The sequence below is a fragment of the Mesoplodon bidens genome (assembly GCF_964165515.1).
Source record: "Mesoplodon bidens genome assembly, chromosome: 13".
Lineage (NCBI taxonomy): Eukaryota > Metazoa > Chordata > Mammalia > Artiodactyla > Ziphiidae > Mesoplodon > Mesoplodon bidens.
Window position 1 is genome coordinate 32,647,056 of NC_138169.1, and position 26,898 is coordinate 32,673,953.

At 37.9% G+C, this 26,898-nt stretch overlaps 1 protein-coding gene across 1 annotated transcript in view; it reads right to left on the bottom strand.

Annotated features, from left to right (window-relative positions):
* Positions 1-6,024: 6,024 nt before the first annotated feature.
* Positions 6,025-26,898, bottom strand: part of ARHGAP28 (Rho GTPase activating protein 28) — a 148,176-nt gene continuing 127,302 nt past the window's right edge. Inside the window, exons 13-19 of the mRNA XM_081253051.1 lie at positions 24,938-25,020; positions 21,989-22,186; positions 21,552-21,665; positions 14,591-14,647; positions 12,071-12,195; positions 8,781-8,845; positions 6,025-6,697 (exon numbers count right to left, since the gene is read on the bottom strand). Of these exons, the coding sequence (XP_081109177.1) occupies positions 6,603-6,697; positions 8,781-8,845; positions 12,071-12,195; positions 14,591-14,647; positions 21,552-21,665; positions 21,989-22,186; positions 24,938-25,020 (737 nt within the window). The 3' untranslated portion in view covers positions 6,025-6,602. The remainder of the gene's footprint in view (positions 6,698-8,780; positions 8,846-12,070; positions 12,196-14,590; positions 14,648-21,551; positions 21,666-21,988; positions 22,187-24,937; positions 25,021-26,898) is intronic.

Below are 26,898 nucleotides of genomic sequence, written 5' to 3' on the forward strand. Positions count from 1 at the left end.
TGTTCCCAATCTGTCATCTAAAGAAATGGAGCTAAGGGCTGCACTGCTGTGCAGTAATAAAAATGTTACACAAATGCAGAGCAACAGCTGAGAATGAAGTGTTAAGAGCATAAAAGTTCATAGACAAGATGACACTCTGTAGGAGTCCGCATGTGATTGTTAGTTGATAAAACTCAGATGAACCTTTGGTGACTGTCCTCCACCTGCTCCCAACTTCTGTCTGGCCTGTCAGGAAAGGTGTCATTTACTGCTGGGATGATAAGAGAAGCAGGTCTGTGGAAGCCCCCAGCATCCCTGGGAACTCCTGAGTCTTTTCCATCTGCTCATATGCTTTGCTGTCAAACCCCATTTTGCAGAGATCTTTGGAATTGAGCTAATGTACTTCATCACTTGTTACAGCCGACAGGATTCCAAATTGATGTAGTGGAAGAGGTTGCAACTGGGCTCAAGCAGGGTGAAAACCTTCCAGGATGGCCAGCAGAGTGGAGCACCCACTCCATAGTCAACAGCCAGGGGGAGAGGGACTTCCCTGGTGGCGCAGTGGGTAAGACTCCACACTCCCAATGCAGGGGGCCCGGGTTCAATCCCTGGTCAGGGAACTAGATTCCACATGCATGCCACAACTAAGGAGCCCACCTGCTGCAACTAAGGCCTGGTACAACCAAATAAATAAATAATTTTTTTTTTTTAAAAAGAGCCATGGGGAGAGAGAACCCAGACATGCCCTCAAAGCCACTAACTGGGGGCCTGGGAATGATGGTTTCATCAGCCATGGAACAGGAAATGTGGTTTTAATTTGCATTTCCCTAGTGGTGCGCGATGCTGAGCATTTTTACAAGCGCTTATTGGCCATTTGTGTATCTTTTTTCGTGAAGCGTCTGTTCAAATCTTCTGCCATTAAAAAAAATTAGGTTGCCTGTCTTTTTATTAATGAATTCTTTATATATCCTGAATATCAGCCCTTTGTCAAATATATGCTTTACAATTATATTTTTTCCCCAACCTGTGGTTTGCTTATTTGATTTCCTAATGGTCTCTTTGAGTTTTAAATTTTATTGAAGTCTGATTTATCAATTTTTTCTTTTATAAGGGTTGTTTTCTGTTCTGAAGAAATCTTTGTCTACTCCCAAGTCACAAAGCTATTCTCCTTTGTTTTCTTCGAAAAGCCTCATGGCATTAGGTTTTAAAATAAAAAATGATCGATTTTGGATGAATTTCTGTATATCATGTGAGGGGGTCAACTTCCATCTTTTCCACATGGATATCCAGTTATTCTAGGACCATCTGTTGACAATGTTCTTTCCCCATTGGGTTGCTTTGGCACCTGTGTTGAAAATCAAGGGACCATATATATGGGCAACTATTACTGTGCTTTCTATCTTGTTTCACTGATGTACACATTGATCTTTATCCTGCATGATATTGTCTTAAAAATCACTCATTCTAAGTCCTCCAACTCTTTTTTTTTTTTCTAAGATTACTTTGGATGGTCTAGATCCTTTGCATTTCCATATACATCTGTCAATTTCTACCTGAAAAACCAACTGGTGTTGTTACCAAGTCCAAGCTATCTCTACTCGCCACATGACAGGCCAATGAATCAGAGACAAGGTGCTGAGGCAAGGGATACGACTTTATTCAGAAAGTCAGCAGGCCAAGAAGATGGCGGACTAGTGTCTCTGAAAACCATCTTGTCCGGGTTTGGATGCCAGTTTCTTTCACAGCACAGAGAGGGGGAGGACATGAGGAAGTAAAGTAAAAAGGCCGTAAGTTTTGCAAACGTCCCCTGGAATGGCCAGCCTCGAGGAAGGGACGTGTTCATTTCTTCTTTCTTGTAGCCATCCACAGGTGGACAGGGTCCGGATGTTTCCCTGAACAAAGGCACTTACATTCAGGCAGAGGGGCAGGGTTCCCCGAGGCAGGCCCTTATGTATAGACAGTATCCTTTTAGTGAACAAAAGCAGCGGAAAGCAAAGGTTAAAGTAAAAGAAACAGATCCAACATGTAGTCAGATTTGGTTCTTCCCTGTAACAGTGGCATGAACTGGGATTGCACTGAATCTACAGATATATTTGTGGAGAACTGACATCTTGCCAATTCTCTTCCACCCACCTCTTCCCATCTAGAAACATACTGTATCTATATATTTACTCAGCTACTTTCATTTCTACCACAAATATTTTGTTTTTAGTATAGTAGTAGTTTTCAGTATACATGTTTTGCATATATTTTGTTAAATGCAGTCACAAGTATGTTTTTGTTTTTTGATGCTATTCTAAATGGAAGTTTTAAAAATTTATTTTCCAATGGCTTGCTGCTAGCATAAAAAATACTACTGATTTTTATATAATAATCTTGTATTCTATGACCTTGCTAAATTATCTTATTAGTTCTAATAGTTGAAGATACCTTAGGCTTTTGTACATAAATAATCATATTATTTGCAAATGGAGACTATTTTATTTCTTCTTTTCTAATCTTATGCCTTTTATTATTTCTTTTCCTTGCTTTGGTATACAGTAAAAAAATCATGAATGAGTACTGAATTTGCCAAATGTCTTTTCTGTGTCTATTGAAAAGATTCTTTTTTTTTTTTTTTAAAGCGCAGATTAAAAAGCACCAACTCAAACAAGTTTAGTAAATAGTTTTTGCACAAACATCCACCATTACCCTAGTGCCTCGTGATTTTTGCACAAGACCACCATCTGGCTAGTAGGTGACAGAGACTGGGCTCAGACACAAACCTTTTGAATTTAAAGCTCCTTTTCTTTCACCAGCACCATGGTAACCTTAGACTAGTTGAATATAAGAATTCTCATGATAATGTTTTTAGTTTTTTCCTCTTTATTTTTATGGATAAAATGCAACATACATATTATACTTAACAATGAAACTGATGGGATGAAAGAACAATAACTTTTGAGATGGGAGACAACATAAAAAATTGGCAACCTAGTGACAATATGATTTTTCAAACAAAGCACATAGTTTTAGAAAAGTTGGAAAATGCCTAAAAGAAAAGATGTTATTTTTAAATTAAGGTGTGTGTGTGTGTGTGTGTGTGTGTACAACTGTTGAAAATGTTTGAAAGAAACATTTTAATCCATGTCATATTATTTTTTATTAAGTGACATATTTATGAAAAAAAAAAAAAGTTGAAAGTGCCTGTCAGAAAACAGAAACTATTCAATCCCGTAATGTATATTCCTTTCAGACATGTGATACATTTACGAAAAACAGTTGAAATATGCTTGATAGAAAGAAGTTTAATCTCACGCTACTTTCAGTCAAGTGCAATGTGGGGAAAGCGGTTGAAAATGCATGAAAGAAGAAGAAGTGAATTCCCACATTTGAAAACCTGTGACTCAGCACAGTTAAACACACAAGACAATGACTAAGGGACACGGATTCTCTCAGCGTCTACACCACACATCATAGTTACAGAGTATTTGGTTTTAAAGCTTTTGCTAACAATATTTTACATCATTAAATGTATATTATTAAATGTACACTGAAAGCTAACTGAAGTGACTTAAATAATAAGATTCAGGAACAGTTTGTAACAAAAATTGTTAACGTCCGTTATTTTTTTCTCCCAAGAAAGACAAGTGAGGTAGTTTATATTGTATATACATTGTAAAGAGATTAATATTCCAGTTTGTTCAAAGGTCACTCCTTGAACTCACTAAACTCATTGTTCAATGACTCCAAGAATCATATCCCCAAGTGAGCTGTTTAGCAAAGGGATGTTCTTTTGTAGAATGGAGGAAAGAATGAGCCTGTTCTAGGGTTTTTTTTTCTGAATAATTGTTCCTAAAACGTTAACTTTCTCTAATGTTTTCGTAGATATAATTTTCCTAACTGTACACCAAGAGCGCTTGGGAAGAGATGAGGTGGGAAGCTATCAAGAAAAGAATTTAGAAGCCCAGTACCTGACTCTTCTTTTGTTTGCAGATATACTATTTATTCATGTTTGCTTTTACACTATTCACTTTTACAGATTACTGTAACTATTTTAAAAAACAACTCTTCATAAGGCAAAGACAGTTTTTTCAACACTTAGGTGACCAGCAATTTTGAGTTTTAATTGTAGGGGTTTGTTTATTCATTAAGAATAAAATTATTCATTAAGAATAAGATTAGTAAAAAAAAGAAAAGTAACAATTAGTAAAAAGAACTTCTTTAACCACACAAAAATTAGTTTGGGTGTCTACTGGAAATTCTTCTCTAATCAGTTTGTTAACTTGATGACTAAGAATTCAGGTTATATCCAATGGTATTGGTATTGACATGGGCTTCCATATCATATAGTTATTTGAAAGTTGTCACACATCCTTGGATGCACTGAAGCGATTAATTTAAAGTTATTGACTGGACTAAGCCTTTGACATCTAAAACCACACAAAAGTGGATAAGAAATTCAGAAACTTAATTTTTTTTAATCTGTCATCTGTTAGCCATTTATTTAAAACTAATGACTAATGAAGTAAATCTTAAAACCTTTAGAACTTATGCATCTGTCCTAATATGTTTTCAGTCAAAAGAAATAAAAATTCCCAAATAAAAAATTAAATGGATAGATCTGTGAATTTTCTAAACACAACAGGATATATTCTAAATGATAGGAAATTCAGTGAGAAAAATCAGTCATTGTTTTAATATATACACAGAAGTGTAAGGCAGCTAATTTGAAGAATTTCTTCCATGTATGTGGGCATAAATTACAGCCATCTTATGTCTTGGACCTTAGCAACTACATGAAGTAAAATGTTTACTCCTGTTGTTTGAACTGCAAAAATGATAACAGCATTTTCTCAGACCCTCAAAGTTCATTATGTAAACTCACATGCCGTCAATTAGCCATACATTGAAAACTGATGAAATGTAGGAATAAATATAAACCAACAGAACACATGTTTATCTTCTAATGGGTTTTCAGGCAAAGGAAATAAAAAATTCTCAAATAAGCAAATAAAATGAATGGATATTTGAGTTTTCTATAAAAATATAACAAAATTCTAATGGCCAGAAATGCAATTATCTACATGTTGAATATAAATTATGTTTTTATAGATATCAAGGCATAATGAGCATGTAAAAGATTTCTTCTATAATATAGGCTTAAATTATTATCACATTTTGTTTTGAGACTTGGTAAGTAGATTAAGTGTATTCTGCATTGGTGAGCAACTTTGTCCATTGTTTGATTTGCAAGAGAGAGTCATTTGGGCGTTAAATCTCATTAAAACTGGTGTAAATTCATCAAAATCTCAATCTAATTAGTAGATTCTAATCCAAAGCACACACATGGGATAAATGAGACCTCTGTCCCCATTTCTAACCAACTCTAGAACGACTATACTGCAGTATCCAAATGAAAGGCAGGGCTGTCTGACCTCCCAGCAAATTTCAGATTTGCTCTCAATTAGAATCATGAATTGTGCTTTCTCACCAACTGCAGGTCTGGAAAATGGCTCCACGGGATCTTGATAGCGAGGCAGTTTTCAGCTCACCAAACATTCATCTGATTTTAAAGCCTGATGCTAATCCACAGTGCTTGGCCAAGTCTATGATTGATGAACAGAAACAAAACCTGTTTTTACAGCATATAAAACCTGGATATAACAGTATTTTTCAGCACTCCTGAAGAAAGAGCAGTTGGACAAAGGCAGTTCTGCAGTTTTAAAACTGGGGCTGCAGAAGTGATTCTCTACAGCTGTGAAATATAAAAAATGATATGTTTGATGAGGAAAGGAAATCTGTGCCTGGCACATGGAGAGCTATTCACTGAGCACCATAATCATGATGAGGAAATAGAGGCCCTGTGACCGCTGACTACACCAAAGGTTATGGAAGCACAAGAACAGCCTTTGTCAACCTAACCTTAACTATGGGGACCTGTGCTCATAAGAGAACAAGCTTTAAAAATATCAGTTTTCAATAGCCCAAGATAGGGAAATGTTCATTTGCACCAGAATGCAGACAGCCACAATACAGTACAGCATACGTAACAATACAGTGGTTTTTAAATAGAAGGTTCTCCTCCTCCAATTCAGGAGCAAGTCAGAGCATAAACATTGTTTGTGTGACTCTGGAAACTGATTCTCTTTGGAAAGTAGATCTAAATTATTTTTCAGAGCAGAAATTTTTGTTATTTCTGGCATCCTTGTTCAAAAAGGTCTATATATATATAACATAAGTATAAAAAAAAAAGTCTTTTCCACCTCTTGTGTTTGGTAGCATTTGCTACATCAAGAAGTGCTTCTTATCCCCAGGTAGAGGACCAAGTTCATTTCTGCTGTGAAGTCAAATTATTAGAAATGATTAGAGTTCCATATTCTATATTGGCCTTTCTTCTGGAAGGATCACATCCTCTTTCCTTCACTCTTATCAAAGAACCATCATGAGAAAGCTTCAGCTCAAATGGTCAACCAGTTCCTCTTCCACAATTTGTGTTGACACCAGTGGGAGACACCAGTTGGGCTGAGAAACACCAAGAGGGTTCTAGGAACAAACATGTCAAAAGCAGTCTTGTTTTTTCCCTACCAAATGTAGGACTTCTTGGCATGTAATACACGATAGCTGCCATCTTGGGGGGTATTTCAAACACTTGGTTGGGGTTTAATCACCCATTCTGCCTGGGGATTTACATGATATACATCCAATATATAAGCCTCTGGATCCAAGCAGTGCTGTCCTAAAAGAAAGAAAAATCAGAGTATGTTTTCAAAAGTGCACACTTCCGTGCGTGTGCGTGCATGTGTGCTTGTATGTGTGTTTGCAAGGCTCAAATAAGGCCAGTATAGTTCCCTCAGCCAAAAATAAATATTTTAAAGTTTCCTAGCAAAGCCAGCCTTCCTCCCCTCTTTTCTTTGCTTCTTTCTGACTATGAAGTACTTCAAATAAATCCCACGTGACACTGGGGAGCAAACAGACACACTAACCACAAATAAATTGTTCCCTAGACTCACTACATCAATTAGAAAAATATGACAAGAACCTGTTTCAGGTATCAATTCATTTATATGATAATGAGCACTAATGATCATTTAGATGACAATACATGTCCTCTAACGGTTTTATAGATAGAAACTTGACCAGGACTAGACACTACCATCAAGTTCATTTTAGGGAAGGTCATTTCAATTTTCCTGTGGGCAGGGGATCTGGAATTGATAACAACAAAAAGATCATTCCATGGGGGCAAATACATTTGAAAATTCTTATGTACAGTGTGTTCAAAATGTATACTAAAGTCTCAAACAAAACTACCAATATTTAATTGCTTGCCTGATTCATTCATTCATTTCTCAAATATTCCTTGAGTTATTATGTGCCAGGCACTATTGTACGGGCTGAGGCTACAGCAATGCATCAGACAGTCAAAAATACTTGCCCTAGGGGTGCTCACATTCTAAAAGTGGTAAAAGGCAACTAGCAAATAAGCAGTATGATAGAAAGTAAGTCTGATGGTGATAAGAACATGAGGGAACAAGAAATTGGGGAAGGCACAGAAAGAGGGTCCAATCCAGGAAAGTCTCACTGAGAAGCTGATACAGCGGCGAACACCTGACAGAGGTAAGGGAGTGAGGGAACCATCTAATGGAAAGCATCCAGGGCAAAAGTCAAAGCAGATGTGAAGGCCCAGGGCAAGATGTGCTGGGGACTGGATATGCAAGCTGGTGTCCAGGGGAGTCTGCATATGATGTTGAGAGATGGCAGCATCCAGGTGCCTTCAGAGCAATGAGGTGAGGTGGACTAAGCTCACCATGGTAGGTAAGTGTAGAGAGAAGTTCCAGTGCTCCGAGGTCGAGAGGATGAGAAGTAACAGGCCAAAGAGACTCAGAAGGAGCAGCCTGTGAAGCTGGGGGAAAGCCAGGAGCTTAGGGGGTCCTTGAAACCAGGTGAAGAGAGTGTTTTCTTAAAGAAGGGAAAGATCAGCCCAGGCAGTTGTAAAGACAAAATGAAGCACTGGATTTCACAACAGAAGAGTCCTCTGGTGACCTCGACGGAAGAGCAATTCTGGTGAAGTGTTGAGGGGTAAAGCTTGACTGGAGTGGCTTCAAGAGAGAAGGAGAGGAAGAAACTGGAGTATACACAAATGATCCAAGGAGTTTTTGCTGTAAGTGGAGCAGAGAAGTGGGAGTAGACTTGAAGGGGGTCAAGAGAGAGTATTGTGGAGGTGAGAAAAATTTCAAAACTGTTTATGCAGAGAGAAATGGTGTGGTTGGGAGGGAAAAGCTGATGACAGAGGAGAGGACGGAGACTGACGAAGCCCTTGTCCACAGGAGGGAGGCACCGCCCTAAACAGGAGCACAGGTATTTCATCCCAACGGTGAGGGGGGGCAAGAGGAAGGTAAGGACACAGAGGCACGTGGATGGAATTTTCTTTTTATTCCTTTCTGTCACCCTTCAGGGGAATAGGAAGAATGAATCTGGACTGAGAGCTGAGCAGGGAAGTTCAACACAAAGGATGTTGTGATGCTGAAAGTGCCACAATTTCTCCTTTCGTTTGCATGAATCTCCAGACTCTCCAACTTTCAGAGTCACATTTAAAAGACTCAAAAATCTACTCCACATCGACTAAACTATTTACATTTAAATTTTGAAAATATTTTAGGAAAGTCATACTGTTCTTATGTGAGATTTAAAAAATCTGACACAGTGATTTTGATTTTCTGTCTAAAGAAATTTGTAAAGTACACTTTTACAATAATAGCAGCGTATTTCTTTTAGAGTAATCAGAGAATGTAGGAGTAAAAACATTAAAGAATGCTTACCTATATTACCTCCAATTTCATATAATCTTTGGTTCTGGATCTTAACGCCTTCTGATGAACCATGACTGAGAAAAGAAGAAAGCAATATAATTCTAACCCTCCTCTGTGATCTGGGGTAAACCTGTGGATTAAATAACCATGGCAACAAACAATTCATTCTGCCTTGGGTGAACTACACCACACAAGTCGTTATTATGACTGAAGTGATGATAAAATCTTTTGTTTGTTTGTTTGACACAGACAAGCATCTGAGGCAGAGAGGAAGCTGGACGCTGCCAGGCTTCACGGCCACCCCAGCCCTTCCATCCACCACCGTCAGCTCCTCTTAAGAGAGGACACCTTACTGACACATCAAGGCTGGCCAAACAGCTGGATGTTTAATATTTGCCTTGTCATGGGCCACACTACTCTCAGTTCAAAAGCCATCACGTTTCATTTCTGTATTTGCCAAAAATTGAATGAGATTCTTTCCTCAGCCCATGGCACATTTCTAAGCTTGCCCAGTGCTTTGTAAACTAACGTTAACTTTGTTGCATGTCTCTGCCCTATAATGAAAGCAAGTCAGAGAAAATAATTGCCCAATTTTAATCTTCCACCCCAGACTAGGCTGCCGGGGCAGAAGAGTCTGGAAAGACCATTGCTGAGCTCCTGCCCACTAGAACTGTCAGCTTGGTTACTCAAAAAGATGGTCTTTGGCTCTCTGCTGTGAGGGAGAAGGATGTGCACCCCCTTTGTTTCATTAAACATTTTATTTGAGATAGCTGTAGATCTGCATGTGGTTATAAGAAAATATACAGACACATCCTTGTGTACTCTTTACCTAGTTTCCCCAGTAGTACAATCTTCCAATACCCTAGTGTGATGTCACAACCAGAAGCGCCACATGGATTCAGTCAAGGTACAGAACATTTCCTTCCCCACAAGACTCCTCTTGTTCTCCTTGTAGCCACACCTCCCTCCCTCTCCCTGTCCTCATCCTCCACCCCTTATCCCTGGATTCTACATTTCTATAAACTTGTCATTTATAGAAATGTTATATAAATGGAAACACACAGTATGGAACATTTTTGTATTGGCTTTTTTTTTTCAGTCAGCATAGATCCCTGGAGATTCACCCAGGCTGCTGCATTGTTACGGCTGCGTAGCACACTGTGATATGGATGGACCACGGCCTGTTTAGTCATTTACCTGTTGAAGAACACGGGTTTGTTTTTTCCAGTTTTCGACTATTATAAATAAAGCTGCTATAAGAATTTGTGTACAGGTTTCTGTGTAAACATAATCTTCATTTCTTTGGGATAAATGCCCAGGAGTGTGAATGCTGCATCACACAACAGTTGCATATTCAATTTTATAAGAAACTGTCAAACTGTTCTACAGAGTGACTGGACCATTTTACATTCCCACCACCAATGTATGAGTAATTCCGTTTTTTTGTATCTTCACCTGTACTTGGTGTTGTCATTATTATTACTTTTTAGCCATTTTCATATGTGTTTAATATGCCATTGTGGTTTTGTATTTCCCTAATGGTTAAGAATACTGAACATCTTTCCATGTGCATATTTGTCATCTGTATATCCTCTTCTGTTCATGTCTTTTGCCCATTTTCAAATTGGATTGTTTGTTTCTGCACTGTTGAGTTTTGAGTGTTCTTTATAAATTCTAGATACTAGTCCTTCGTTGGATATGTACTTTATAAATATTTTCTCCAAGTCTTTAGCTTGTCTTTTCATCTTTTAAACAGGGTCTTTCAGTGTATAAGTTTTCAATCTTGATGAAGTCCAATTTACCAGTTTTTGTTTCGTATGAGCCATACGATGTCAAGTTTAAGAAAATTCTTCACTAGTCCTGTATCACAAAGGTTTTCTCCTATGTTATTTTCTAAAAGTTTTATCCAGTTGCAGAAGATCTCCTCTCTTCCTAAATTTGCTGAGTTTTTATCATGAATGGGTGATGGATTTTGTCAAATGCTTTTTCTGTATCATTTAACATGATCATATGATTTTTCTCCAAATGATATGATGGATTACAGTAATTGATTTTTGAATGTTAAACTAATCTTGCATACCTGAACTAAATCCCACTTGTTCTAGGTATAATTCTTTTAATATACTTTGGATTGGATTTGTTGAGGGCTTTTGTATCTAAGTTCAAGACAGACATTAGTCTATAGTGTTTGTTTTGTATTATTTTGGTCTGGTTTTGGTATCGAGGCAATACCAGTTTCCATGATCACTCTCTTCAACCTCTGGCAATCACTCACCTACCCTGCATTTCTAAAATTTTGTCATTTCAAAAATGTTATATAAATGGAGTCCTGCAATATGTAACCTTTTTTTGCTCAACATGGCTACTCCTTTTCAATATGATCGGAAAGCTGCTTTTAAAGGATATCCATCAGTTGTACTAGAGACCATCAAACGGTACCTGCTTTATCATAGTTAGATTTAAACTAGTGCTTCTCATCTTTTAAAAAAAACCCAGGGTAAATGTTTATCCCTGAATAAGTATGCCTGGACAAAAATTATCATGATTTATGCCCTTTAAGGTGACTTAAGGCAGATATGCAAAAAATATTTTGTCAACATCACTCTGATCCTAAGGTTTATTGGTAGTAGCTTTTAGGGAGACCAACAGCTATGATGTTCACTCAGCTACATAAACTCTACTTGATATAGTCATGTTAAAGCCCAGTGGAGCCTGGAATAATGATATTCCTAGAAATCTATCAAGATAGCTACAAAACTAACTTGCTAATTTTTTTATTCAAATAAAAAGTAAAACCGATTGAGTAAATGAAGACACCGGGACAGAAGATACCTATTTAAGAATCCCAATTGTAGAAATTCCTTGAAAAAAACCTTTTGATACTGATAATTCTATGGTCTACTTAACTTCTTTCTTCACTTTTGATTCTTCATTTACTGGTGAAGTCCTTAAAATAACAGGTTCTAAGTTTTCAAAAAGGTAAAATTTTCAAATGCCTGGAGTTTCTCATCAGATAAAAGTTCATCTTCCGGGGCTTCCCTGGTGGCGCAGTGGTTGAGAGTCCGCCTGCCGATGCAGGGGACACGGGTTCGTGCCCCTATCCCGGAAGATCCCACATGCCGCACAGCGGCTGGGCCCGCGAGCCATGGCCGCGGAGCCTGCGTGTCCGGAGCCTGTGCTCCGCAACGGGAGAGGCCACAGCAGTGAGAGGCCCGCGTACAGCAAAAAAAAAAAAAAAAAAAAAAAAAAAAAAAAAAGTTCATCTTCCTGTACAGAGACTCATATTCACTTCTACTCACCTGTTCTCATATTGAAATTTTGCCAATATGTCTTTGGCTTTGGTTTGACTGTTGAGTTGAATGGCCATGGACACCTTGGAGAGAAGGGGCGCGTGGATCCTTATGACTCCCTCCGGCACGTCAGACTGCCAAGGAGGAAACATGTGGTACATTCTGTTAAACTCAATGATTACACTTAAGAGACATGAAAATCAGTGGCATTCCAAATTAGGGAAACATGTAAACATGACCAGGATTTAACCAGAATGAAACGCTGCTTTCTTCCTAACAGGAGATGTACTAATGACTAAACTTAATCTGGGATTTTACTTTTGTTACAGGCTTAGGTCTCACTATAATGCCTTAAAATCATGAGGGAAGAAAACTGGGGTGTGTTCATTGCAGCACTATTTACAATAGCCAGGACATGGAAGCAACCTAAGTGTCCATTGACAGATGAATAGATAAAGAAGATGTGGCACATATATACAATGGAATATTATTCGGCCATAAAAAGAAATGAAATTGAGTTATTTGTAGTGAGGTGGATGGACCTAGAGACTGTCATACAGAGTGAAGTAAGTCAGAAAGAGATAAACAAATACCATATGCTAACACATATATATGGAATCTAAAAAAAAAAAAGGTTCTGATGAACCTAGGGGCAGGACAGGAATAAAGACGCAGACGTAGAGAATGGACCTGACGTGGGGAGGGGATGAAGTGAGAGAGTAACACTGACATATATACACTACCAAATGTAAAATAGATAGCTAGTGGGAAGCAGCCGCATAGCACAGGGAGATCAGCTCGGTGCTTTGTGACCACCTAGAGGGGTGGGATAGGGAGGGTGGGAGGGAGACGCAAGAGGGAGGAGATATGGGGATATATGTATACATAGAGCTGATTCATTTTGTTATACAGCAGAAACTAACACACCACTGTAAAGCAATTATACTCCAATAAAGATGTTAAAAAAAAAACTGGGTTGTGACAAAAATCTAATGTTTTTATCAGTGCATTTTCTTGAACGATGTCCTAAATAAGCCTACTTGAAGTAGGATTCTGTATTTCAATTTATTTTAAGAAGATCAACCTGAAAAATTTAAGGATCTAATTGAAAAATGTGGCCTTTCAAATATCCTTTTTCTTCAGTCAGTAGCAATGAATGGTCACTCCAAAGTGAATTCTAGATGGGCACCAAACTTGATCCCTCAAAGTGTCCTATTAACACTGTGAAGAACGGAGTGTGGACAGCTGTTGGGGAAGAGTGTCCCTGCTTTCAGGTGCTCTGATTGGCTTGGGGACCTCAGAGCTCTCATCTAAATGAAATATTCAAAGAATGGTGCTGTCTAATTAACAATAAAGTCTCTTTTGTTAGAATTGAATGGAAAATTCCTTTTGTTTCAAAATCTTGAATGTTTTAAAAATTAATTCTCTATTTAGAGATAAGCAGAAATAAATTTCTATTTGAGGATCTGGCTAGTCTTCAGGTAATTGTTTTAAATCTGTATGTTCTCAAGGGACGATACTGTTGGTGTAGTTATATGTGAATTGACTCAGTGTATCCCCTAGAAGAAATGTGTTATGGATTGAACTGTGTCCTCCCTCCCGCCCCCTGCCAAATATGTTGAAGTCCTAAGCCCAGGACCTCAGAACATGACCTTTTTTGGAAATAGAGTCATTGCAAATGTAATTAGCTAAGACGAGGTCAAATTGGAGCACGGTGGGCCCTTAATCCAATGTGATTGGTGTCCATATAACAGGAGAAGACACACAGACACACAGACACACACACACACACACAGGGTGAATGCCATACAAAGATGGAAGCAGAGATTGGAGTGATGCATCATCTGTAGGCTGAGGAAGGCCAAGGACTCCCGGCGTCACCCAAAGCTAAGAATGATGTCAGAAACACATCCTCCTTTCGCGACCTTCAGAAGGAACCAACTGAATCAACACCTTGATTTCGGAGTTTTAGCCTCCAGAACTGTGAGAGAGTAAATTTCTATTGTTTTAATCCACCCTGGTATTGTTACTGCAGCACTAGGAAACTACTTTTTAAGGGTCAGTTCTAACAGTACTTTCCTACTATTACCTGCGAGAAGCAGGAGAGCATGCCAGGGAATGGCAGTGAGTGGTTTAGAGCTGGGAGGGGGCAGGGAGCCCCTGGTTCACTGCAGTCAAAAGCACCCTCCCAAAACACTCCTGTGGGCATCTCACGTCCCTCCTCTGCCAGCTCCACAGAAGCCTCTTAAGATAAATTTCACACTCCTGATATCACTGAGCCAGTTATAATGATCACATTTTCCCTCTAACTTTCTAGAGTATTCACTCTTGTGAACAGAATGTCTAACCACAAATTCTGAGTCATCAATTAGTTGAGTCCTTATACATTCCTTCATGTGCTACACTGAAAATGTCAAGTTTGAAGGTGTATCATGAGCAAAATTATATACAGATAAGGTGGATAGAGCCAAAGAATACTGTGTAAGGAGTTAATAATTAGGGAGGAAAGGAAATGATTTGTTTTCTTACCATTCTTCTTGTAGAGGGTGATTTTTGTAGTACCTTTGAAGTCTTGGGGCTTATAACCTAAATAAAAAACATTTAGTCTTTAGGATTAACATTGAGAAAACAAGCATATGCTGCTGTTGGAAGTGTAAACTGGTACAATCTTTATGGATAACATTTTGGCAATAATTATCAAATTATAAAATGCATATGCACTCTGACCCAACAATTCCACATCTATAACTTTATCCTTCAAATAGACTTCATTTGTGAGAAATGACATATGAACATGTTTATTCACCGATGCATAAACTTTAATAGCAAAATATTGGACACAATCTAGCTGTTCGATGATACGGGAATACTTAAATAAGTTTCAGTGTGTCTATGGAATATCATGCAGAAGAAGCAAAGAAGAAGGCTTGTGGATTGATGTGGAATAATCACCATGATTTCATAAGTCATTAAAGAAGATGCAGGACAGTGTTTCAAGTATGTTATCATTCATGTAAAAAAAGGGGAGAAGACCATATATTCATATTTGCTTGTATGTCATAGTGCCTCTCTGGACATATATGTATCTGTGTGTTCCTGTGCACACACACGTGTCATTGGTGACATTACTTGTCTTCAGGAGGGGAAGTCAGAGATGGTCAACTTTTATTCTATAGTTTTTCCCCTTCCAGTATTTTGAATTTTGTAAACTGTCAATGAATTGTCTATTCCAATCAAAGTCAAGAAGTAAAAACATGGTATAGTACAACAGAACTGAAGAAAGACAATTTCTTCATCTTTAAGCGCTTGCTTTCATGGTACTTATAGCCTTTTAAAATTTTACTTAGTTCTATTTATAATTAAAACATTAAAGCAACTGACATTCATATAGCATTATACAGTTGACTCAGTGTTTTACACCCACATTATGTGAGTTGATGCTAATGACAATTCTGTGAAATAGATACCATTACTTTTTTCCCCAAATTGAAAATGTTTTTTTAAAATTTTGTTGGAGTATAGTTACTTTACAATGTTGTGTTAGTTTCTACTGTACAGCAAAGTGAATCAGCTATATGTATACCCATATCCCCTTTTTTTTGGATTTCTTCCCCATTTAGGTCACCACAGAGCATTGAGCTCCCTGTGCTATACAGTAGGTTCTCATTAGTTATCTATTTTATACATAGTATCAGTAGTGTATATATGTCAATCCTAGTCTTCCAATTCATCACACCCCCCCATCCCCCTTGGTATCCATACGTTTGCTCTCTGCATCTGTGTCTCTATTTCTGCTTTGTAAATAAGATCGTCTATACCAACTTTTTCATATTCCACATATATGCGTAAATATACGATATTTGTTTTTCTCTTTCTGACTTACTTCACTCTGCATGACAGAATATTGAGGCTCTGAGAAATACTTTAATTTGCCCTGGCTCACAAAGCCTGACCTGACCCCAGCTTCAGCTCCACACATATCATACTTAGGCCATTGAAATTTTCCAGAATGAAAACGGCAGAGTAAGGACTCCAAAAGTCTGTCCCTCCATAAAAGTAACGGACAAACTGCCAAAAACTGTCATTGTCAACTTCTTCAGAACTCTGGAAACTAACCCAAAAGTCACAACCTGGGGAGTGCTTAAGTAAGAAAAACAGCTGCATCTTGACAAGAAGAGTGAACTTTGTGGCATTTTAACTTACACTTTCCCATCTCAGCTCCACAGTTCAGTGACAGCCTTAAAAATAACAGCCTGCGTTCCTGGTATTAGTACTGAAGGGAGCAAAACGGACCTCATTCACAAAAAATTCTAATTATTTGTTCCCTGGAAGACTGGCTTGCCTTTATCTTGCCTAACTTGGAACTTGACCAGTGCTAAAGTGGTGTAATGTTGAAAACATTTACAGGCAAATGCTTTAATCACTGCTGCCTGATGCAGTGGGTAAGAGTTGGGGGAGAAAGTAACTAACTAAAACTCTTGGGAGGCAAGCCTAGAGAATGAGATGCTTTGGGGAATAAGGTCTTTGAAAAGCTCCAACATATTCCTGAGAATCTAGAAGGCCATGGGCATGCCCAGGGCTGTACACATATTCAGGAAAGACCTGAAAAGAACTTAAGCTCTCACCTCTGGCTGACCTTTAAGCTCTGTCCAAACAGGAACTGAAGGTTCAGGTGAAGTTGTAAACTGCCTGGCTGAATACTGAAGGTGTGTCAAGCACACGAACACAGAGCTCGTCTGCAAAGACTGGGAGATTTTTTTGGTTTCAGATATTTAAGAAAATCTCTGTGCAAACATCAGCTAACCACTAGGCTAATGGAACAGAGACTTCAGTAGCCACACTAAACAAAGAATATAGACATAACAAAATTAGTTCAGCAGAAAAGTCATGAACAAATAAATAACAGCTATAACAAGCAGCAACCACGGGGAGGGGGGAGAATCCAAAGCTGCCACATTTTAACATTCAAAATGTCCATTCTTCAATAAAAATTATGAGACAGACAAAAAAAATGGCAAGAAAATATGGCCTGGACTTCCCTGGTGGTACAGTGGTTAAGAATCCGCCCACCAATGCAGGGGACACAGGTTTGAACCCTGGTGCAGGACGATCCCACATGTCGCAGAGCAACTAAGGCTGTGCGCCACAACTACTGAGCCTGTGTGCCACAACTACTGAAGCCTGCAGCCCGTGCTCCGCAACAAGAGAAGCCACCGCAATGAGAAGCCCGCACAGTGAGACAGAGTAGCCCCCGCTCACCGCAACTAGAGAAAGCCCTCGTGCAGCAACGAAGACCCAATGCAGCCAAAAATAAATAAACAAAAATTTTTAAAAAAGAACATATGGCCCATACACAGGAAAAAAAAATTAGTGTCAATAGTTCCAAAAGAAACTCCTTAAGGAAGCCTAGACATTGGATGTACTTGAAAAAGCTATTTTAAATACTTTAAAAGAACTAATGGAAACTGTGTCTAAAGAACTAAAGAAAACCATGAGAATGATATCTCACCAAATAGAGAATATCAAATAAAGAGAATATATCATAAAAAGAAACCAAAAAGAAATTATGGAGCTAATAAAAGTCCAATTGAAATGAAAAGCCTACTACAGAGGTTCAACAGCAGATTTAAGGAAGCAGAAGAGGGAATTCCCTGGTGGTCCAGTGGTTAGGACTCTGCACTTTCACTGTTGAGGATCTGGGTTCAATCCCTGGTCAGGAACTAAGATCCCACAAGCTGCACGATGTGATCAAAAAAAAAAAAAAAAAAGCAGAAGGAAAAAATCAGCAAATCTGAAGATAGGTCATTTGAGGTTATCCAGTCTTGAAACAGGAAAAAAAAAATGAAGACAAATGAACAGAACCTAGAGGAACTGTGGAACACCAGCACACCAACGTACACACAGTTAGAGTTCCAGAAGGAGTAGAGAGAAAGGAACAGAAAGAACGTTTGAAGGAACAATGGCTGAAGACTCCCCATATTTGCTGAAAGACAATGATCTACGTATCCAAATAGCTCAACAAACTCCAAATAGGATAAAATCAAAGAGATCCACACCAAGAAACATCATGATCACACTGTCAAAAACAGACATAAAGAGAGAATCTTGAAAGCATTAAGAGAAAAATCAATTCAAGTATAAGAGCTCCTCAATAATAATAGCTGATCTCCCAGCAGAAACCATGGAAGCCAGAAGACAGTGAAAACTGTGAAAGAAAAAAAAAAACTGACAAGCAAAATTCCATCTGGCAAAACAGTCCTTAAAAAATGAAGACTGGGAGTTTGGGGTTGGTAGATGCAAACTATAACATTTAGACACTCCCTTGATAAGCAAAAGCTGAGAGAGTTCATTGCTAGCAGACCTACCTTAAGAGGAATGCTAAAGAGAGTCCTTCAAACTGAAATGAAAGGACACTAGACAGTAACTCGAATCCACATGAAGAAATAAAGAATATCAGTAAAGGAAATTACTTAGGAGAATATAAAAGGCAATATAATGTATTTTTTGTTTATAACCTCACTTTTCCCTTATCTAATGTAAAAGACAAGTACATGACAATTATAAATTTATGTCAATGGGCACACAATTTATAAAGCCGTAATATGCAGCAATAACAGCATAATGTGGGGGGACAGAAGAATATAGGTAGAAAGTTTTTAGATACTTAAGGTCTATTAATATGAACTAGATTGTTATAAATTAAGAGGTTACTTATAATCCCCAGGGCAACCACTAAAAAGATGATTCAAAAATATGTAGTAAAAAACAACAACAAAAGAATTAAAGTGGTACACAAGAAAATATCTATTTTACACAAATGAAGGCAGTAATGGAGAAACGGAGGATTAAAACATGTAAGACATATAGCCAAAAATGAAATAATTCAAGGGAAAAATAGAAAGTTCTACAATAGTTGGAGAGTTCAATACTTCACTTTCAATAATAGATAGAAGAAGTAGGTAGAAGATCAGAAAGAAAACAGAAGACTTAGACAACACTATCAACCAACTAGATCTAACAGACATATATAGGATAATGACAGCAGAATCCATTCTGAAGTACACATAAAACACTGTCCAGGATAGACAGCATGTTAGACCACAAAACAAGTCTCAGTGAAGTTTAAAATATCAAAATTATACAAAGTATGTTACATAACCACAATCGAATAAAATTAGAAATCAGTAACAAAAGGAAATTTTGAAAATTTACAAATATGGAAATCAAACAACATATACCTAAATAACCAATGGACCTAAGGGAAATTAGAAAATACCTTGAAATGAACAAAAATGAAACACAACACACTAAAACTTACTGGATGGAGGAGAAGTAGTGCTCAGAGGAAAACTTATAGATGTAAATGCCTACGTTAAAAAGAAAGATCTCAAATTAATAGCCTAACCTTCCGCCTTAAGAAACTAAAAAAGCCAGCTAAACTCAAAACAAGCATAAGGAAGGAAACAATAAAGATTTGAGTTTTAATAAGGATTAGAGAATAACAAAAAAATAGAGAAAATAATGAAACAAAAGTTGGCTCTTCAAAAAGACCAATGAAATGGACAAACCGTTGGTTAGATTGACCAAGAAAAGAGAGAGGATTCAAATTATTAATCAAGAGTATAACTGGGGACATTACTACAAACCTTATACAAATAAAAAGGATTGTAAGCAAATACTATGAACAATTTGTATTTCAACAAATTAGATAATCTAGCTAAAACAGATAAAATCCTAGAAACACACAAACTGTCAATACTAACTCAAGAAGAAATAGAAAATCTGAATAGAGCTATAACAAGTAAAGAACTTAAGTCAGTAATCAAAAAAAAAAAAAAAATTCCTACAGAGAGAAGTCCAGGACCAGATGGTTTCACTGGTGAATTTTACCACACATTTAAAGAAGAAGTAACACTAATCTTTCTTAAACTCTTCCAAAAAATTGAAGAGGAAGGAGCACTTCCCAACTCATTCTATAAGGCCAGTATTACCCTGATACCAAAGCCAGACAAAGACATAGCAAGAAATGAAAAACTACAGACCAGTGTCCCTTATAAAATTTGATGCAAAAATTCTCAACAAAATACTAGAAAGTCAACATAGAGTTGCCACATGACCCAACATATGCCCAAGAGAAATGCAAAACAAATGAAAAATAAGAAGTGAAATACTGATACATGCTACAACATGGATGAACCTTGAAAACATTACGCTAAGTGAAAGATGTCAGACATAACAGGCCACATACTACATGCTTCCATTTATAGGAAATGTCCAGATAGGTAAATTCATAGAGCTAGAAAGTAGATAAGAATGTGTCAGGGATTGTGGGGAGGGGGTAATGGGGAGTGAATGCTTAATTGGTATGGGGTTTCTTTTGGGGGGTGGTAAAGATAGTCTGGAATTAGATAGTGGTGATGGTTGCCCAACTTTGTGAATATACTAAAAGTATATACTAAAATTTATACATTTTGAAATAGTTAAAATGGTAAATTTTATATTATGTGAATTTTTTCTCAAAACAAAATTTTTTTCCCCAAATTTAATGTGATGGTTCTAGTTGATCTGAAGTCACTTTGCCTATAATCAATGAGGGAACACAGCCATTCAGCCTTGTTTGTGATAAATCAATTAGCAATACTCCTACCTTACTGCCTTGGGATTTACTATTCCTTTCCCTGAATGAACTTTCCCCTCCTTTCTCCCTTCCAAATGCTACTACCCATCCTTGAAGATGCAGCTCAAATGCCACTTCCTCCGTGAAGTCTCCACACTTTCCACGTTGGAGCACATTTCTTTCTCCTCTGCATGATTCCCGGCACCCTGTCTGCACGACACGTTTCACACTGAATGCACATTCATGGCTCTTGTGTACATTTCTCTACCAGGTATCTCTCTACTAGATACACGTTCCTTTAAGGACAAAGTGAGTTTCCTGTATCTCTGCATCCTCCTCAAGGCCAAATGCTATGCCTCACGATCATCCTCAAATTAAAGCAATAAAGATACTTCTAAAGCCTGTTTCCATTATCCATCTCCACACAGACAACCGTGCTGAGGCAAAAATTCTTTGAAATGTAATGAATTTACCCAAAACGACTTGAGGATTAGATATTCTTTTAGTATCCAATCACTACAGAAATCTCTATCTCTACTTATTAGATATATTGACTACTGGGATTGCCCTTAAATCCAGTTCACAGGGACTGAAATGTTGACTTTCAGCATTTGTAAGAACGATTTTGCCCTCAAGTAATCTCCATGACAGAGATAATTCAAAAACTTCAACTGCAAAGCACATTAATTCAACAAAATGGAAAGACCACAGAACTCTGTCATGAACACAATTTCCACAATGTTTATAGTTACAAGACTGACACTTTATGAGAATATAACAATTTTGGTTCTAAATTACAAGCTACTTTGTGCATCACTGTGAGAAATAAGAGCCTGGGTGGCCATGATAGTCGTGCATTTATTTAGTTATTACCCCTCGTTCTATGGTCTTCCTCCTTAGCAGCTTTTTGACACTTGGAAGCTGTTTCTTTAACAACATGGTGGCTTCATTCATTCTTCTGACTTGAGCGATTAAGAAAGATGGAACCTGGAGAAGAAACAGAGCTTGACTAGAAGGAAAACACTTGAGTTAAACCTCCCTGGTAGAGTCTGTCTTCTGGCCACTCAGTATCCAGGAACCAGGAACTGTGGTTCTGTCCTCGTAAAGATTAGGAAAATCTACGAGGATTCCTGTTTAAAGGAAAATGTGTTTGGGAGCAGCCTTAAGGAATGATCAAGATGCCACCAGCAACCTGGGATTACTGGCTCCCACCTCTCCCTGTGCCTGAGGGCACTGCTTGCTCATGAGTCTTTACATCTCCTGGGGGCTAGCAGACATGAGAACATCCTAGTCGTCACATTGTCACTCACCTTCCACAACATCTCCTGGTACTTTAGCATCAAGCGGATGATGTGGGCAGCGGTGTTTGCTAAGAGTAATTCTTCACAGTCAGAATGTTTGCTTCTACTGAAGAAAAGATTTGGTGCCATTATAGTAGAAATGTTCCATATACTCATTCGGTTTTTTGATTCATTGGCAATGACTTTATTGAAGAATGTCATGAGGGCCTGAGAGGAAACAGCACGGTGTCACTCTAGTCTTTGTAAATTAGGAAAAGGCATCACTGATCACTATCACTCATTTCCACACCCGTTCACTGGGCCTCTGGAAAACTGTCCGAGCTACAGAATGGTTCAATGTGTCATGTTTCCCCTCTAACTGCTTAAAAGTGCTAATGAGAAATGTGAAGAGTTTTTTCATTTCTCTGCTTCATAAAAGTAGCTCCATTTTTATGGAATTTGTTATGTTGGGATCTCTATAAATAATAGTTTGCATTTTCTTATTTTCTTTTATCTTAAACAAGCTTGACAAATATTAAAATTAAACAGTAAACAAGGGAGAGAAAACACTACAGCTCAAATAAACATGAAATGCAGTTTTGTCGTGAAGGAAGAAAAGTAATTCACTCTTAAGGCATTACTGTTAAAAATTATTTTCTGTTTCCTTGGGAATGGAAAGTCCATTGAAAAAAAATGAGTTTTAAAATAAATAAGTTATGAAATAAATGTCATGGGGATATAACATACAGCATGGTGACTATAGTCAATAATACGGTATTGCATATTTGAAAGTTACAAAGAGAGTAAATCTTAAAAGTTCTCTCAAGAAAAAAATTTTTGTAATGGTGATGGAGGACAACAAGATTTCCTATGGTGATCATGTTGCAGTGTATACGAATATCAAAATATTATGTTGCTTACTTGAAATTAATATGTTATATGTCAGTGATACCTCAATAAAAAATTTAAAAATAAAGTGAATAAAAAGAAAAAAAATTAAAGAATAGAAACAACAAAATGAGTATCTCATTCCTCACTTCAAAAATATCTCAATCGAAAAGCTGAAAACTTTCACTTTTTGGGTGTCATTTTTGTACTGCTTTTCAATTTTGGAATCTTTAGCAGACCAAAGGGAAATGATTACATGCACCTGTGCTCAGCATTAAAAAAAAAATTGAGAAAGCTTAATAAAAGTTTGGCTAAGCCACCAAAGTATAAATGCCTATCAGAACTTTCTGAAATTCACCAAGAGGGCTGAAATCCTAAAAGGAGATGCTCTTTGGTTTTCCAAGTTTGAATTCTGCTATAGTATGTGTAATGAGAAAATGGACAGCACATACTAGTGATAATAGCTAACATTTATTTGAGGATTTACTGTGAGCCAGGCATTATTCTTAGTACTTTATATACTTCCGCTCATTTTATCATCATTCCAAACCCTGTGAGGTAGGTACTATTATTGTTTTACAGATGAGGAAACTAAGATGGGGAGGGATTAAGTAGCTTTGCCCAGTGTCACTTAATTAAGTGGCAGAGCCAGGATCTGATCCAAGGAAGCCTAATTCTTGAGCCAGACATCTTGATCTCTACAACACACTAGCTTCAATCTTCATTCCAGTCATAATTCAGAATGGAGAGGGAGGGAGGGAGAGAGAGAGAGAGAGAGGATCTTCTATTAGAAATGTACTGAATTCTTTGATAATTGCTACATTCTTAGTTATATGAAAGGGGAAATGACATTTTGACTCAGATATCTGATACTAGATTCATTTCTTTGGATAAAAAAAAAAAAGCATTGTTCAGACAAAGCCAAACCAAAAAAAAAAAAAAACAAAGCTAGTAAATTTCCAGCTTTTGAAAAATTACCAAATTGTATTAAAACAGACATTCTTATGCCTTTGCCAATCCCCATTCTTGGGTGGAGGACATCATATAATTGACATAGATGGTGTCACTTGGTAGGAGGAAAGGTCCTCACCAAACTGAAATGTCTGACAAGAGGTAATACGAAGACTCATCTTTGTTTTCAGCATCATGTTTACTGACCTCAAAATTATAACTCTTTCCAACTCATCCTCACGTCAATTTCGTTTTAAAGATTCCAAGCACCTGGGGCTTCCCTGGTGGTGCAGTGGTTGAGAGTCCGCCTGCCGATGCAGGGGACACGGGTTCATGCCCCAGTCCAGGAAGATCCCACATGCCACGGAGCGGCTAGGCCCGTGAGCCACAGCCGCTGAGCCTGTGCGTCCAGAGCCTGTGCTCCGCAACGGGAGAGGCCACAACAGTGAGAGGCCCGCGTACCACAAAAAAAAAAAAAAAAAAGATTCCAAGCACCTGTTGTACTTATAACAGATTTCCTATTGCATACAGAATCATTATCAACAGAAACTTTGATTTTTACAAACATAAAGCAGAGAAATGAATTTGAAATAAAAGGAGGGATATTTGGGATGGAGAACTATGGAATACAATTCTATCAAATGTTCTATTTTATATTAATGGAGAAATCACTTTTCTGAGCTTAATTTTCTTAATCTGGAAAATGGCAAGGTCCTATCAGGTGATCTATAAAATTCTGGGATTCTATAATTCTTTAAATTGAATTATGGTAAGACATGAACATTCTAGACATTTTATTTAAAGCAGGGGTTTCATTCACTTCTGACATTATTCCATTTAAGTCTTCCATCTTTGCTTCTTCTTCCTACTCCTAACCCTCGCCCAGTGCCTGGCACACTGTAGATGCTCAACATCTCTTAACAGATTGAATGAATGAAACAAATGTTCAAAGAAGATTCCAGGATTCACATTCTTTCCTGGCTTCCTCAGGAGAACAGCGGTGGGAACAAGGAAAGGCAGCGGGTTTGCTGCAGGCTCAGCTGGTTGGTAAGTTGTCCTCTCAGTTTTCATTTTTCAACCTGAGCCATTTCCTCTGACCAGTAAGAGTCAATGACAGACCATGAGGTCGATACAACGTACCTGGGCTGTGTCCCTGTTGGCCTCAGGCAGTGCCATGATCATGAGGTGTAAGGCTTGAAACTGTACTTTGATGTGAGGCCCTCCTAACAAGAAAACAGAAATAACCACACATTTTGAACAACGCTCATGCATTCTGACAGCATTTCTTGCTAACATCTGGTGGCATAGGAGGGCCCTGACAGCTTTCAGTGGTAAAGGCTCAGGTTTTGTGACCAACAGTGTAAGTCTGTTCACTTGGACAGGAGCCTCAGTCTATCAACTCCTTTTTAGCATCCTAGGATGCCACTGTAGGGGCAGGTGGCCAACGAGATCCTCAAAATTATTCTGGATCTGTATAACATTTCTCTTTTCAAAGTACTTTCATAGATCTTGCTTTACTTTTATGCTATAAACAGTTGGCTTGAAGCTCAATTCAAGAGAAAATAAATTTTATTTCCATATGATGAGGCAGCCAAGCATAATAATTAGGAGCAGAGATTCTAGAACCAGATTCAAATTCTGCATGTAGTATTTAGTCACTGAGTGACCTTGGGCAGGCTATTTAACCCCTGTTGCTTCTATTTTATCAACTGTAAAATGGGAATTGTCATCATACCTACCTCACCGGGCCATTATGAAGGTTAAATGAGCTAATGTACAGAGTATTTACATCAGTACCTGTACACAGTTACCTCCATAGGTGTTTGCTCTTGTTATTATGATCAGTGACGTTTATTTTAGCTCTTAAATGGACATGAAGGGAAGGTAACCACAGCTGGATCTTTGGAGATCCAGAAGATGGCACCAGAGGGTTGGCATTCTACTACTGTGTATTCTCAATATTGGCTCTTTTCCCATTTTAGGGAAAGGATTTTAGGAAATCTATCCACAACTGCATAATTCACAGCCAGCTGTGCTGAAAACATAGGGTATTCCAGAGCATCCAGGCTTTGCCTGTTCTCTCTGTATTCTCCCCAAAATGGTCTCTTGGTAGGGAGGTCCTGCAGGGAAGCATGACGTTCTGTAACCCCGGGGGGAGCTCTCAAGTTGAAGGAAAATCTATCCATTTACGACTCAGTGGATAAAGGCAGTCAGCTGCCTATAGAGTTACTTAGCTTTACACTAGTGGAAACACTCTCGTGACAAACTACTAGGTCACAGGAGGTCGTGTGCATCCGAGTTAGGAGTACATGATTATTGTGTGTAACCACGTAATGAAGGAACAGTTGGGAGGAGTATTTATAGGCTCATATCGTATTGTCTCAGCACAATCCCCATGAGGATTTTTAAAAATTTATGTCAAATTTGTAAACAAAAATGACACAGGTCCAGGTTGTTTTTGAAAATGGCTAATGCACACTGATGTGAGTTTGCCTGAATAACAGGCAGTAGCAGGAGTATATCTCAGTACAAAGCATTTGGGGACAGATAAGACATTACTTTAGGGCATAAATTACAGGTTAAGGGCTGTCTATAATTTTCCAATGCAACCCAAAAATACCTCTGGGGGGAAACAATAGATGCACATGCAGGCTCTCTATTTCCATTAATTCCAGATAAATTACAAAGTTCCCTTTAAGATTAAAAATCTAAACTGGCAAATAATCCATTTTCATTTTGCTTAGGAAACCCGGCCCTACACTGTTTTGTGGTTAATAGTTTTGCAGTTAATTCATTTATTGCACCCTAGTTAAGAGTCATTTTTTTCACTCCTGAGGTCATTATTTTCTCAGAAAGATATTAAACTTTTCATGAAAGTATCTAAGGTTTGATTGATGAACTATTAGTCTTTTAATTTTATGGGCAATTTTTGGACCCAGTTTGAAAAGAGAAAAGAGAAAGTAATTACACTAGTGGAAAAGACTACATTCTCTGACCTCCGTTTTAGAGTAAATACAGGGGCAGCTTAAACACACAGATGTCCACAGTTCTTCCCTTCAGAAAATCTCATTACAACGAGAGCTTACTCCAGGTGGCAAAAA